The sequence below is a fragment of the Coenobita brevimanus genome, chromosome 110, assembly GCF_032717465.1.
Source record: "Coenobita brevimanus isolate Jiangsu-jjx chromosome 110, ASM3271746v2, whole genome shotgun sequence".
NCBI classification, from domain to species: Eukaryota; Metazoa; Arthropoda; class Malacostraca; order Decapoda; family Coenobitidae; genus Coenobita; species Coenobita brevimanus.
The window spans coordinates 31,070,913-31,086,465 of NC_137063.1; the positions used below are offsets into that span (position 1 = coordinate 31,070,913).

The following is a 15,553-nucleotide window of genomic DNA, read 5'->3' on the forward strand; positions in this document are numbered from 1 at the left end:
CGAGACTTTCAGGATTTCCTTCACTACTATGGAGCTGAATAAAATCGTCTAGAGATGGCAAGAGTAAAAATAGAAAATACACCATCGGACTGAAAGGATTAAAGCTCACCAGTATACCACTCAACTCACCATGACCCAGGTAGAGCTCTAATGCGGTATAATTATTAAGCTCACCACGTAACTCACTGCAACGACGTATACTGTTTTCTGTTCTTGCTTTTTCCGGACGATTTTATTCTCTTTCGGACAGACTTTTTGAACAGGAGGTGTTAGTTATAACTTTCATGATAACACTTTCACAGCCAAACTTCTCCCCTAAGCTGGATAAAATCGTCTTGTGAATGTCCTCAGATTGAAGAGGTTTAAGCTTATTAGCACGATTCCCGGCTCACCAGCCACCAGGTACAACACTTGAATTTTTCCATGGCTCTTGTTCTCTCTGAAGATACTAATCTTGGTTGCAAGATTTTTTTTTTTTCTCGGAAGAAAGGTGAGGTAAGAAACTCCAATCACTCGTTCTTCCTGCAAATCAGAATCTGAGTTACGGTAAGGAGTTAATCCTAGTCAGTCTGAGGACTTGGGCCAGGCAGCTTAACCCTTCACTACGATGACGGTGGCCAGGCGCACTGTCAGAGTCGGGACTTGCCATCTAACGGGTCAGCGGTGGACTCCTGTCTACTGTATATATATGACGCTGTCTTGTTATTTACTGTACATATCTATACCTATCAACAGTACTTACCTATCTATCTATCTATCCATCTATTTATCCGTCTATCTATCTATCTATATATGTATATAAATGCCGTATTCTATAATTGTATTGTTATTTGAGGATTAGATGCTCTATATTAAAAGAAAAAAATATGAATCGTACATGTGGTAGTGGTGTGCACCCTGGTTGGTGTAGCTGCAGCATCCACCCGGGAGCCAAACCCATATTTCTCTGTACCTCACTGTAAGAAGGTCCTCTAACTGTCAACACCAAACTCCATGCACATTACTCACTTCACTTTTGCAAGAAAAGGCGTCTCTTCACCAAGCAGCAGAGTCCCCAGGGGGAGGGGGAAGACCATCAGAGTCCACACCATCCGCCCCTCTTCTGATGACGACCAAGGAAATGGCTGGAATCACTGCCTGACTCACATCTTCATTTCTGCAACATTCACAGCCTTTCCTCTAACCTTCTCTCTGTTGAACAACACCTTTCCTCCTCTAAACCACACCTTCTTTTCCTCATCGAGTCTCATTTATCTGAGACGACTGATAGCAAACCCTTCTCTTTATCCTCCTACTTTCTCTATACTCATTTCCAAGCCAAGTATGGCTGCTGTGTATATGTACGCAATAAGATATCTCGCTCTCGTGTTCCTGAACTTGAATCTTCTGAATTCTCTACTCTCTGGTTTCAGCTATCCTGTCATTCTCTGACTAAATATATCTGTGCTGTTTACTTATCCACTAATTCTGCTGAATATGAAAAGTTCTTTGACCATCTTACTTTTACGATGGAACACATCCTCTCAGTTTCTCCTTTCTTTGAAATCTCCATTTTAGGTGATTTCAATGTTCACCCTTACCTTTGGCTCTCCTCTCCTTTCACTGATCCACCTAGAGCAGCATGTGCAGCACCCTGCCTGTATCACTGACCGCCTTGGAGAGAATTCTAAAGTACCTGACCTCTTCCATACAACTAATCCTTCTGCTTACACAGTTAATCTTTTCTTTCTGTTGGGCTCCTCCGATCACAACCTTATCACCTTAACCTGCCCTATTGCTGTGTCACTTTGGAGCTACTGATTGGGAGGCCCTCAGACAGTATTTCTTTGATTTTCCGGGAATGATTACTGTTTCCTTGCTCAAGAGCCATCTGAGTGTGCCATGTGCACTATGGAAGCCATTCTCTCGGGCATGGAAGCATACATTCCATTCTCATAACCTATGACTAATGAAAAAAAAAATTAATCACGTTTGTTCTAATGCTGTCCACAAGGAGAAGGCCTATAAAAGGTACCAGAGCCAACCCACCCCTGAATCTCCTCTCTTTTATGTTTCTGCCCAGAATCATGCTAAGTCTGTTCTTCGCTCTGCTAAACAAAATTTCATTTGTACTAAATGCTCTAAACTCTCCAGCTCAAATCCTTCCCGCTCCTGGCACGTTGCCAAAAACCTTTCTAACAACTTTACCTCATCATCCTTCTCTCCTCTTTTCCACTCTGATGGCTCTGTAGCTCAAACTTTCTCCTCCAATTTCACCGTAGACGATTCCGGTGCTGTTCCTCCATCACTTCCCCCCTCTGACTTCCTCATGGCTGACATTAAAATGTCTTCAATTGATGTATCTTCTGTCATCATTGGCCTTAGTACTAACAAAGCATATGGGCCTGATGGGGTCCCTACTGTTGTCCTCAAGAACTGTGCTTCTGTGCATACACCCTGCCTGGGTAAACTCTTTCGCCTTTGTCTGTCAACTTGTACCTTTCCTTCTTGCTAGAAGTTTGCTCTTATTCTCCTTGTCCCAAAGATGGGTGACCATTCCAAGCCCTCTAACTATCGCCCAATTGTTTTAGCATCCTGTATTTCAATAGATTTTTGAGTCTCTTCTTAACGAAACAAATTAAAAGCACCTTTCCTATCACAACCTTCTTTCCGATCGTCAGTATGGGTTCCGCCAGGGACTCTCCACTGGCGATCTTCTCACCTACATTTCAGACTCCAGGTCATCCTTCTTTCGAGACTTTGATGAAAGCTTTGCCATTGCACTTGACATCTCAAAGGCTTTCGATCGAGTCTGGCATAAATCTTTAATTTTCAAACTGCCCTCTCACGGTTTCTATCCTTCTATCAGTGCCTTCATCTCTTGCTTCCTTTCTGGTCGTTCTGTACCTTCTGTTATAGACGGTCACCTTGCATCTCCTAGATCTATCAACATTGGTGTCCCTCAGGGCTCTGTCCTATCACCAACTCTCTTGTTTCTATTCATCAATGGCTTTCTAAGATGTACATCTAACCCTATCCACTCCTACGCTGATGGCTCCATCCTTCACCTTTCCATTTGCTTCCCACAGCGTCCATCCCAGCAGTTACTTCAACAAACGGGGGATGAGGTTATGGCAAACCTAATGTCTCACTGGGCTCATACTGTATTTCTGACTGGTGTAAAAATAATATTGTTGCCTTTAATGCATCAAAAACTCAGTTCTTACATCTTTCAACAAGACAGAATCTTCCACCGGAGTATCCTTTAATTTTTATCAAAATCCAACTCAACTCTGCATCATCTTTAAACATATCTGGGGTTTCATTCTCTCGGGATATATCTTGGAAAGATCACTATTACCTCTCTTATAAAATTTACTTCCAAGAAAAAAAAGGTGTGCACAGCTGACTCCATACCTTCTTTACCCCTGCACAGTTGTTGACTGTATACACGGGTTTTATTCGCCCCCGTGTAGAGTACAACTTTCATGTGTGGGAAGGCTCCCGGCATACAATTTTTCTCAAGAAGGTGGAGTCAAAGGCTTTTCGTCTCATTAAATCTCTTCCTCTTACTGGCTCCCTTCAACCTCTGTCTCTTCGCCGCACTGTGGCATCTTTATTTCTTTTCTGTTGCTACTTCAATGGTCACTGCTCCTCTGAACTATCTGCTTGCATCCCTCCACCACTACGACGGGCGAGTAGCACCCGTCTAGCATCAAACTCTCATCCCCTTTTCTGTCCCACTCTCTAATGGAAGAGTTAACCGTTACTCCCAGTCCATTTTGTATGCAACAGGTCAGCTCTTGGACTGTCTCCCTCTGTCTGTATTTCCTACTGTCTATGATCTCTCCAGTCTTTCAAACGCAGTGTGTTCAGTTGTCTCGATGAACGGATCTTGAATTTTGCTCTGTTACCTTGTTTTTGTTTTTTCTTGGAGGGAACAATCTTGCGAGCTCCTGGCCTTTGGTTCCTTCTTTCTTGCATAAAAAAAATGGTTCGACCCTGGTGAAGCGCAGTCTACTGCAAGGGTGCGCCGGATCCCCACATGGTGTACATACCGCATTGTACCTGCAGGACGACCCACCAGCAGTAGTTACTTACCTGTTGTCGACGGGGAGTAAGCTACAACAAAAACAACGATGACAACATTCTTTAATTTCATGTTTGGTGACTTCATTTTTTTTCAGCTCAACATAGAATTTTAAATGGAGTTACATGTAGCTTTCCTTACCCCTTCACTACGAGGATATATAGTGGAGTCGGACGGTAGCTACAAAAAAAAAATGCTTTCTTGGACTGAAGGTGCAGAAGTAATGAGCTCACCCACACACCATGAGCTTTGTGAGTGAGGCGTGTGAGAAAGGCGTGTGAGTGAGGTGTGTGAGTGAGGCGTGTGAGTGAGGCGTGTGAGAAAGGCGTGTGAGTGAGGTGTGTGAGTGAGGCGTGTGAGTGAGGTGTGTGCGTCAGTGCGTGCGTTAGTGCTCGTTCTCCACCCCTTACCCCCCACTATGGTGGATGACTTACATGCCTGGATTGTGTGTGTGTGTGTGTGTGTGTGTGTGTGTGGAGAGAGAGAGAGAGAGAGAGAGAGAGAGAGAGAGAGAGAGAGAGAGAGAGAGAGAGAGGTGATACGATTAAGATATACATAGTTAAATGAAAAGATGTGTGTATATTACAAAAGAAATAAAAATTCTAATAAATACAGTAGATGAAGACAAAGGAGAGTGAGGGGGGGGGGAGGAAGAGAGGGTAATAAAGTAAGGATGAGCAAGAGAGAGACTGTATCACTAACACTTAAGACGCAGCACACACAGCCTATCATTTTATTTTCTGCTTAGGTATGAGAGAAAGTGTGTGTGTGTGTGTGTGTGTGTGTGTGTGTGTGTGTGTGTGTGTGTGTGTGTGTGTGTGTGTGTGTGTGTGTGTGTGTGTGTGTGTGTGTGTGTGTGTGTGTGTGTGTGTGTGTGTGTGTGTGTGTGTGTGTGTGTGTGTGATGTAAGTTGTGTGTACAGTATTTTTGTTTTTGCATGTACCTGTTGTTTTTGTTTTTTGTGTCGTGTGTGTACATGCTTTCTGTGGTGTGATGTGTGTGTATGTGTTTATGAGTGTCGTATGTATCTGTGTATGCTCTCTCTCTCTCTCTCTCTCTCTCTCTCTCTCTCTCTGCCTGGATTTGAATGCGCAGATAATGATCTCCTTGGTGATTTCAACGCACAAAGGTAAGGATCCGTAGTCTGTTCATCCATTTACAAGACATCCTCGTCCCTACCCTCTTTTTCTCTCTCTCTCTCATTTTCACACACCAACCCCCTTCTCTTTCTCTACAGGTGGACCAGCTCTACGCTAAATACAAGCTGGATTTCGAGCTCTTCGGCTACGAGTACGAGGCTTATAGGGACATGGCCAAGCTCTAACCATTACACTTACAGAGCCACCAAGACTGTAATGGACGTCGCTGTGCTGTACGGGTTAGGAGAGACTGCTTCAAAAACCTTCACCATGAGATATCTCCCTCTAGAGTTACAAATTCGTCATAGGCAGGGAGAAACGTATGGGAATGGATGGGAGGATGGAAGAGAAAGAAAGAAAATGAATGAAAAGGAAAGGTAAGAAAACACTAAAAGCAAGATGAAGAAGATGAGGAAGCAAATGTTGAAGTACTAGATTGTGGACGGCCCTTGGAATGGCGTGATGTGGGAGGGAAATTTGGTGTGGTGTGGGAGGGATATTTGGTGTGGTGTGGTGTGGTGTGGGAGGGATATTTGGTGTGGTGTGGTGTGGTGTGGGAGGGATATTTGGTGTGGTGTGGTGTGGTGTGGTGTGGGAGAGAAATTTTATGTGGTATGGTGTGGGAGGGAAATTTTATGTGCAGTGGTGTGGTGTGTCGTCGCTGAAGTCGGTAAAGTCAATGGAAACGAAGCTTCTCGTGTCTGAAAATAGTTAATGAGAGACAGACATTCCTTCATATGCTCCCAGAGATGGTCCCACATCTAAAACGATAAAAAAAAAAAAGAGATTGGGAAACTGAAACAGAAATGGATAAAGGAAGAGAGAGTGAGAAAAGAAGGAATATATACGAAAAAAAAGGCAGTGATATTACGTAAAGGCAAGAGAGAGAGAAAAAAAGTTAACAAAAAAGCGTGAAGAATAAAAGTAGGAGTGAATAACTGAAGCGAGAAAGGGAAAGAAATAGATTATAGGGAAATTCAAAAGAGTTTCGGGATTAAAGGAAGATAGTGGAGAGAAAGACATCATAGAAATAACTGTCGTTCGAACAAGGATGAAAAAAGGAAGTAAAGGGGAGCAAAAATGAAAACTACAGATACGCAATACGGGTAGCATTGAACGAAGCGAAGAGGAAGGAAAATAATACAAAAATATGGATAAATTAGGTGGAGGAAAAGGATTAATGAATGAAGGGAGTGAAGGGGAAGAAAGAAATATATACATAAATAAGCCATAAGGGCGGAGGTATAAGAGGAAAGGTGGCGAGATGAAAATCTGAGAAAAAATAATCTAGAAAATGTGCAAGAAGAAACCAAACACTGAATGACGGAAGATGAAGAAAAGAAAATTTGTAGATTAGATAATGATGGCGACATTAACCCTTGGCTGCGGTACGCGAAACTTAAGTTTTAGTCAGATGATTTCATTCCCCTTGGAAGATCTCTCGCAGCGAAAGTTGAAAATGAAAATTACGAACCTAAATTGAAAACTTTTTGTTTTTATTGTATTTGAAGCCTGATTATTTTATTCACTCGACAGAAACTTACCACATCCATAGGGTTACAGGAACGGACCAACGAAAAAAAACTATAAAAAGTAAGAAATCGAAGGAAAACGGTTAAAAATGACCAAATTTTGTGTGATAAGGGAGCGATGCATGCATTAATACACTTTATATAATACACTTTATATATATATATATATATATATATATATATATATATGCAATTTACTTATATGTGTTATGTCTTATCAGCTTAATATATACTATATATTTATTCACTGCCAGTTTTTACGATATTAAAGTTATATAGGCTATCCATTTCTTTCTCTATCAGTGTGTCCTTATTTTTTAAACCTTTATATTTAAAAATCAGTATTCATAATTACAGTCAATATTTACATTGTAATTATTTACCACTTATAGATATATTCGGTATCTTCATTTACCTTCTTATGGACACAGTAAACCTCACTCAGGTCCTGCAATATATTCTCAAGAATCACATGAAGAATCCCACACCTAAGTCACTTCATATATCATAATCAAAGTGTATAGCAGTAATGATACCTGTAGCCTAAGTGTAAGTATATAAGCATATTTGTATAATAATAAGGATTGCATTAAAAGATTATGTACTTGCAACGTGTATATTTGTACCCTGGCGGCCCATGTAGTACTGATGATGAACTGAGAAGGGTAGAAAATTTTAGCTTATATATCTTTTTCCATAAGCATGAGACCTGTGACTGACTGATGGAAATTGTCAGCGCTTCATGATTACTTTATTATTATTATTATTATTATCACTTTGTGGTAGGTAGGAGCGCTCACCATCCACTCACTAGATGTAGTGCTGCCCTCTCTTCCTTCCTTCCTTCCTCTTCTGTCTTTCTTCCTTTATTCTTCCCTCTTCTTCTGCATATGGGTAACTTTACAATCTCTCCTCTGTCTTTCTTTCCTTCATTCTCCCCTCTTCTGTCTACGGGTGACTCTACACTCTCTTTTCTGTCTTTCTTTCCTTCATTCTTCCCTCTTCTTCTGCCAATGGGTGACTCTACACTGAGTGACAAGCCAGATGGTTTCCTGTACACAAGGAAACCATTTACTATGCTGGGTGGTAACCATATTACTAGTTTATGGCGCCTCATGGTTTAGTGGGCAGTTGGGAGCCCCCACAAACTGGAAAAAGATGCCACCTCTCGCCAGATAACGTAATGTAAAGTGCAAAAGTGGGGTCAACTTGAATTATCCTCTGTTATACAATTGTTATGTTACTTTACCGAAAATAGGATATTTACTGATTTATCCACATATAATACTGGAGAAAAAATGGCTTCTTTATCAAAATATAAAAGAAACGGAAGGTTGCGTCCATCTCAGTTTAGGGACAGCCTACATACGAGCATTATGTTGCCTGAGTATTGATCACTGTCGTGTTTTTAAGTGACGAATGTACATTTGTAAGGAAAAAATGGTAAATAGGTATAACGAAATTGTATCTTACATAGCAAATGAAGGAAATATGGTACTTAAACAATCGAAGATCGTATGAACTCACTGCGCTCATATGGAGGCGCTTTCTCATGGGCAGCGTGGCGTAGTTTGTGTGCCTGCCGCCAGGGGCCCAGGGCGACGCTGATGATGTGTATACACCACACCTGATGCTCGCGCCTTTTGAAATCAGCCGATATATTCGGAAAATATAGTGCCGTGGTTGACTGCGCAGCTAAAGTATATGTGGAAAAATAGATTGTAGCAGAAATGAGACGTTTTCTCAAAGCAAGAGGAATACCACGCCTTTAAAAATTCGGGTCGCTGATCTCGGCCACCTAAGATTTCGGCAGTACAATTCTTACTAAGTGTATAATGGATAGAATCATGTCAGGATTTGCCAAATGAAAGATTACGATCTTTGGAAACTTTATGATAAATTTTTCCAACAACTGAGATTCATAACACTTGATAAAAATATGCTGAATGCAAAAACACACAATAAGGTTTAATGGCTTTTAGGAAACTCTATGGAGAACTTTTCGGCGTAAATCTCGTTTAGAACATCAGTAAGATATCTAAGATGAAAATAATACTGGTATAATGCTTTATGCGCGAGTAATAATCCCGATAGGAATTTTTTAAAAGGAGGTACACCAACTCTGAGCAGGAAGTGACCCCACGCTATATAGTGATCCGGCGAACACTGGCAACTTTCAGGAGTTTGTGTTGGGCTCCTATTCAACCTGTGCAGGTTTATATCAAAGGGATGGCTGGAGTTTATTGCTCATGTAATGCCACTCAGGGATGAGTGAGGCTGGTCACTCTCATCTTAAACGTCGGGACCAAATTGCCTGACCCCAGGCTCCTGCGCTCCTCATGGGGGAACACAGTATTGGATGATGATGGTGATGAATGATTATTATTATTATTATTATTTTTATTATTATTATTATTATTATTATTATTATTATTGTTCTTGTTGTTGTTATCAAACCCGCGCTCGCAAAGCGAGAGAGGGTGTTATGCTTTGATCGGCTTGATCAAGTGTGTGTGTGTGTGTGTGTGTGTGTGTGTGTGTGTGTGTGTGTGTGTGTGTGTGTGTGTGTGTGAACAAAACTTTTCAGTTTTTATCTAATTTTAACTGAACTTGTTAGAAGGGAAGAATCTTTGTGTTTTTGAGAACAGTAGGTCAGAAGTCCAGGTCACAGGACTAACTTAAACGCTGACCTAGCAAAATAATCTCCAAATGTAAACTTAAGGATGGGCTGACGGTATGGCAAAAATGAAGTGATTCAATTTGAAGAATAAGTCACAGGTCAAAGTCATAGGTCCAGGTCAAAGTTCAACCCGCCTGTGTGTGTAACAAATGAGCTGAAAACAAATTTGATCCGGTTTTAGCCAAACTCTGTGGAAGGGTTGAGAGGCAGACAAGGAGTAAAGCTTCTAATCTGAAAACAATTAGTGAAAGACCAAGGTCGCGGGGCAAGGTTAACTTACATTTTTTTAATGCTAATTAGGGCAGACTTTGTGGAATGATTATGGACAAGGCAAAAATGTAAGAACTATTTTAGGAACAATCAGTGAAAGGTCAAGGTTACAGAGAAGGGTCAAAAGCCACAATCACTGAGTATGGTAATATCGCACATTTTTAATCTGCTTTGAACTAATTTGGTGGAAAGATTAAGATTCAGGTATAGAAGGGATTGATTTTTTAGAACAATCTGTAAAAGGTAAACGTTACATAGCAAGGTCACAGGTCGATCCGTGTGTCTGTTTTGTGAACAAAATACCTAAAATAACTTTTACCTGACCTGGATCAAAATTGGTAGATGAGTTGATGATCACCCAAGTAGATGACCTATTTTTTTTTTTTTTTAATACAGAAACAGAATAATAGGCCACAGGTCAAGTCACATGGCAACGTCCACTTCAACAGTTTTTACCTGATGTACACAAAACTCTATGGAAAGGAAGGGTTCTGTTTGAAAACAAGGATAATAAAATTCTATTTTGAGAAAATTAGTCAAAGGATAATGTCACAGGAAAAGGTCAAATGTCAAGATCGCAAGGCAAGGGCAACTCGACAGTATCTGACCCAATTTGGATCAGACCTGGTGGAATTATTAAGGGTCAGGCATAAATGAAGTGTTTCAATTCTGAGTGGACTTAATCGAGGATTAAGGTCACACGGTAGAGTGAGTGCTCCTTTCTGTTAGCATTATTATTATTATTATCATTATTATTATTATTATTATTATTATATTTTTATTATTATAATTATTATTGTTATTATTGTTATTATTATTATTATTATTATTATTATTATTATTATTATTATCATTATTATTGTTATTATTATTATTATTATTATTATTATTATTATTATTATTATTATTATCATCATCATCATCATCATCATTATCATCATCATCAGCAGCAGCAGCAGCGCAACAACATTTTGTGGTAAGTAAGAGCACCCATCATCACCTCACTATATTCAGAGCTGCCTTAAGGTGATACACTGAGTAAAATACTAAATGCCTTCTTGTAGCTTAGAAATCATTAATTATACTGGATGGTAAGAATATAACTAAACAGTAACCTGGTGGTCTGGTTGATTAAGGTGCTCCGACCAGATGTTGCACATACAGGTTTATATTGAAGGTGTGGCTTGGATTTATCTAATATAAACTCTTAAAAGTGTGTCTGTCTGTTCGTCTGTCTGTCCTTCTGCTACAGAAATTAAGAATAACCATCTACAGGACTCCAAAAGGGTCTAACAGGGGTAAATTTTTACGAAAAAGTTAATGGTGTGGTTTACAGATGGTAAAGTAGCACCCCTGATGGCCAAACCTTGAACTAATGTCAACATGGTGGTGCCTGATGGCCAACTTTCATACAGTAACTTTCTCCAACAAGCATAACAATATGATAACTTAAACAATCGCTATACCAAGTCAATGTGATGGAGCTTCATGGCTGGGTGGGTAGTGTGGTAGGTGGATGTGTGTGGTGGACAGGGAGAAGGGTGGGGTGGCTGAGTATGAATGCATATGGGGGTGGGTGTGGTGGGGCAGTGTGGGTGGGTAGGTGTGGGTGAGTAGGTGGGTGGGTGGCTGGGGAGTGGGAAAATGGGTCTATGGGGATTAGACTGAAGGTCTGAATAGGTCTATGGTAGGAATAAGTCCATTGGGAATATATCCCCAGATAATGGGCCCAAGAGCAAACATTGATACAGAGGTTCAGATGAGATCCTGGGGGTCGTCTTCAACAGGGGGATAGCCACTCAGGGTCCCAGGCAACGCCAATATGCACCGCGAGAGTTTTTTAGCCGGTCATCGCCAGGAACCCTGCTGCAATGAGTGACTTCTCATCCTCAGCTTAAATGTCAGAACCAAGTAACTCAGTCTCCGGTGTCTACGCTCCTTATGGGGAATAAGAACTGGATGGGAGATTATTGCCCTAGTGTGAAAAGAGAACCAGAGACTGAATAGGAGACTGTATGAAGGTGAGATTGAGGGGGGTGGAGGTAGGAGGAAGGGAAAGACCAAGGATTAGCTTGGGGGATGAAATGGTGAGGTATATGAGTGAGCCGGTGAGGGGCAGCCTGATGGTGGGGGAAAGGTTATCATGGAGACGATATGTCTGTGGACACTTCTTCCGGGATCAAAGCGTCTGGCCATTGACTAACAGAGGTAATTGTGACGATGATGATGATATCATTATTATTATTATTATTATTATTATTATTATTATTTTTATTATCAATTATCAAGCACTTACCGCCGGCCCGCGATACCGGAAGGAGGTCATGTGCTGCGCTCATTAAATCATTAGTGCAGAGGCAGTAAAGGCCGACATGTTCCTTAATAATATCATTATATTTTTTAACCATCTTGAAGGTACAAAGAAACAACCAAACAAAGAATAATAATAATAGTGATAATGATAATGATAACAATAATAGGCCATACCACGTTGAGTACACCGCTTCCCGTCCGATCAGCGAAGTTAAGCAACGTTGGGTCTGGTTAGTACTTGGATGGGTGACCGCCTGGGAACACCAGATGCTGTTGGCATAACGTTCTCCCTACGTGTCAAGTGGGGTTGGTGGAGGATTAGTGCCCCTCCCTGCAAAACAATTAACTCTAAGCCCTTGACCACCCCGTTTGGGATACATGGCGTCTGGCAATGAATGAATGATAACAATAATAATAATAATAACAATAATAATAATAACAATAATAATAATAATGATGATCTATCTATCTATCTATCTGTCTATAGCCTGACGCCCTAATCCCGCAAAGGGTGGCCGCGGACAAAACGCCTCCAAGTCACTCTGTCACCCACCATTTGACTACCCTCCCCCCAACTCACCCCCCCTCCCTCATATACCTCTCAACTCCATCCCTCCACCTCATCCTCGGTCTACCCCTCCCTCTCCCTCCCTCCACCTCACCTACATACACCCTCTTAGTCAGTCTTTCATTCTCCATTCTCTCCACATGTCCAAACCACCTCAGTGTATTTCTCCTAATCTTCTCAACCACATCCACATCTACCCCACAACGTTCCTTCACTTCTTCATTCGTCAAGCTATTCCTCCACGTCACTCCACATGCTCCTCTCAAGTAACTCATTTCCACTGCTCTCACTCTTGACTTGTTCCCCTCTTGCAAGGTCCACGCCTCGCTTCCATACGTCAGGGTAGGGATCACAATACCATCATGCAGTGACTTCTTAACTTCCATACTCACCTCCCTATTTCTCATCACTGCTTTCAGTGTACCAACAACCTTCCTTCCCTGCTGTACCCTTTCACGTACTTCATCCCCCAAAGTTCCATCCTTACTCATCACACTACCCAAGTACTTGAATGCACTCACATTCTCCATATCCTCATCATCCAACCTCACTGTACTTTCTGTGACTTCATTCCTCTCAAACACCATAACTTTACTTTTGTTTACATTAACTTTCAGCTTCCTCCTCCTACACACTGTCCCAGATTCATTCACCAAACCTTGCAACTCCCATTCATCTTCACTCAACAATACCGTATCATCAGCAAACAGCAACACCGGAAGCTTCCAAATCTCATCCTCATTCATTAGAGCCACCCCCACATCCACTGCCCTACCCTGCACTTCCTTTACAACCCCATCCATGTATATATTAAACAGCCATGGAGACATCACACAACCCTGTTTCAGTCCCACATTGAGATCAAAGAACTCACTCAGCTCACCATCCACCCGCACCGTAGCCCTAGCCCCCTCGTACATATATACTCTTCACAGCACTCAACAATTTCCCCTCCACTCCATATATTCTTAATACCTTCCACATACCTTGCCTATCTATTCTGTCATAAGCTTTCTCCAAGTCCATGAAGGCAGCATACACTTTCCTTCCCTTCTCTAGATACTTCTCCACTAAACATCTTAGAACAAATAGTACACACCCTTTTCCCTTCCTAAATCCCCCTTGTTCTTCTCCAACTAGCTCCTCTGTCATATGCCTAACCCTATCAATGAGTATTCTACCATATAATTTACCAGTCACACTAAGAAGGCAAATACCCCTATGGTTACCACATACTTCTCTCTCCCCTTTTCCTTTGTACAGAGGAACAATTATACCTGATTTCCAGTCCTCTGGAACCCTTCCCTCTTCCCAAGCCAATCTACACAACTTCCATATCCACTCCACAACAATCTCACCCCCATACCTAAGCATTTCACCACACACTCCATCAATTCCTGGGGCCTTTCCCAGCTTAATTTTCTTCATCGCTTCCACTACTTCCGCCCTACTGATCTCTTCCTCCCTCCTCTCATCTCTTCTTCTCCCAGCCATTCCCCAACCACTTATACTCACACTGCTCTTACTCTCTACATTCAACAAATCCTCAAAGTGCTCCTTCCATCTCCTCAATTTCTCTCTCTTCTCCACCAACAATCTATTATTCCTATCTTTCACTCCCCTATCATTTCCCCTTTCACACTGCCTTACTTTCTTTACCTCGTTCCAAAACAATTTCTTACTCTCCCTCCATTTCACACTCAGATTCCTCCCAAACTCTTCATCCACTTTCTTCTTACTCTCCTTCACCAGTCTCTTAACCTCCTTTCTCCTGCTCACATATACCTCTCTCTTCTCTCTCTCATCTTCTCCCCTACCTCTACTTGCCAACCATTCACCATATGCCTTCTTCTTTTGTTCCACAGCTCGTTTCACCTCATCATTCCACCATGCTGTCCCTTGCACACCCTTGCATCTCCTCCTCACTCCACAAACCGCCTCACACGCTGCGCCTATCTCTTCCGTGAATATCTTACATACGTCTTCCACCCCTTTCATCTGCTCTAGCTCATACCTTCCCAATCTTTCTTCCACTATGCTCTTATACTCTGTCATTTTCTCACTATCTTGCAATTTCTCCACTCTTCTCACAGGAGCTGCTTCCTCCTGTCTTCCCCTTCGCCTCCTCAACCACTTTCTTTGCATCTTTACCTTGGCCATCACTAAGTGATGGTCCGAGACTCCATTCCCCCACCCTCTCCACACTCTTGCATCCAACACTTGTCTTCTCATTCGCTCATCCACACACACGTAGTCTATCATTGCCTTTCGTTCAACAAGTTCACCATCCATCCTCCTCATTACTCTCCATGTATACCGGTGGATCATCTTATGACGAAAGTAGGTGTTGGCTATTGCCAACCCCTTACAAGCATAGATGTCCACCAAAGCACTACCATTCCCATCTATTTCAGCTGGCACACCCCACTGACCAACCACTCCATCCACTCGTAGATTCCCAACTTTGCCATTCATGTCTCCAATCAACAGCACTCTCTCGCTCCTCTCAAACTTGTCCATACATGCTTCTACTCTCGCCCAAAACTCATCTTTCATTCTTGCCACTCGATCCTCTGTTGGAGCATACACACATACAATCGCCCATGCTTGTATACCTACTTTCATCCTCACCTATACAATCCTTGCACCCACTGTTCCATACTCTCTTATATTCTCCTTCCACTTCTTGATTATCATCAGACATACTCCCTCTCTTGCCCTCTCATTCTCACTGACTCCCGCACATATACCTACACCATATTCCCATTCTCTCATCCTTTCACCTTCCCATTAATTTCAGTCAATCCACATATATCCACTTTTGCATCCTCAAGCACCTGAACAATCTCTCTCTCTTTCACTTCATCGTTCACTCCTCTCACATTCCATGTTCCCACCCTAAGAATGTCCTTTGTCCGTTCCTTAGTCGTCAACGTATGGTCCGTCCTGGTCCGAGGCGCTTTATTCGCTTTTTTAGTTAGT

General features: G+C 41.8%; 1 protein-coding gene and 1 non-coding gene across 2 annotated transcripts in view; both read left to right on the plus strand.

The window, feature by feature from the left end:
* The window catches only part of LOC145417531 (carbohydrate sulfotransferase 11-like), a 104,426-nt gene extending 99,001 nt beyond the window's left edge, over nucleotides 1-5,425 (plus strand). The window contains exon 8 of the mRNA XM_080286241.1: nucleotides 5,307-5,425. Within this exon, the coding sequence (XP_080142367.1) occupies nucleotides 5,307-5,393 (87 nt within the window). The 3' untranslated portion in view covers nucleotides 5,394-5,425. The remainder of the gene's footprint in view (nucleotides 1-5,306) is intronic.
* A 6,737-nt stretch (nucleotides 5,426-12,162) lies between these two features.
* Nucleotides 12,163-12,282, plus strand: LOC145417600 (5S ribosomal RNA). The gene has a single exon (XR_013900506.1). It is a non-coding gene; the product is annotated as a 5S ribosomal RNA (ribosomal RNA).
* Nucleotides 12,283-15,553: the final 3,271 nt, after the last annotated feature.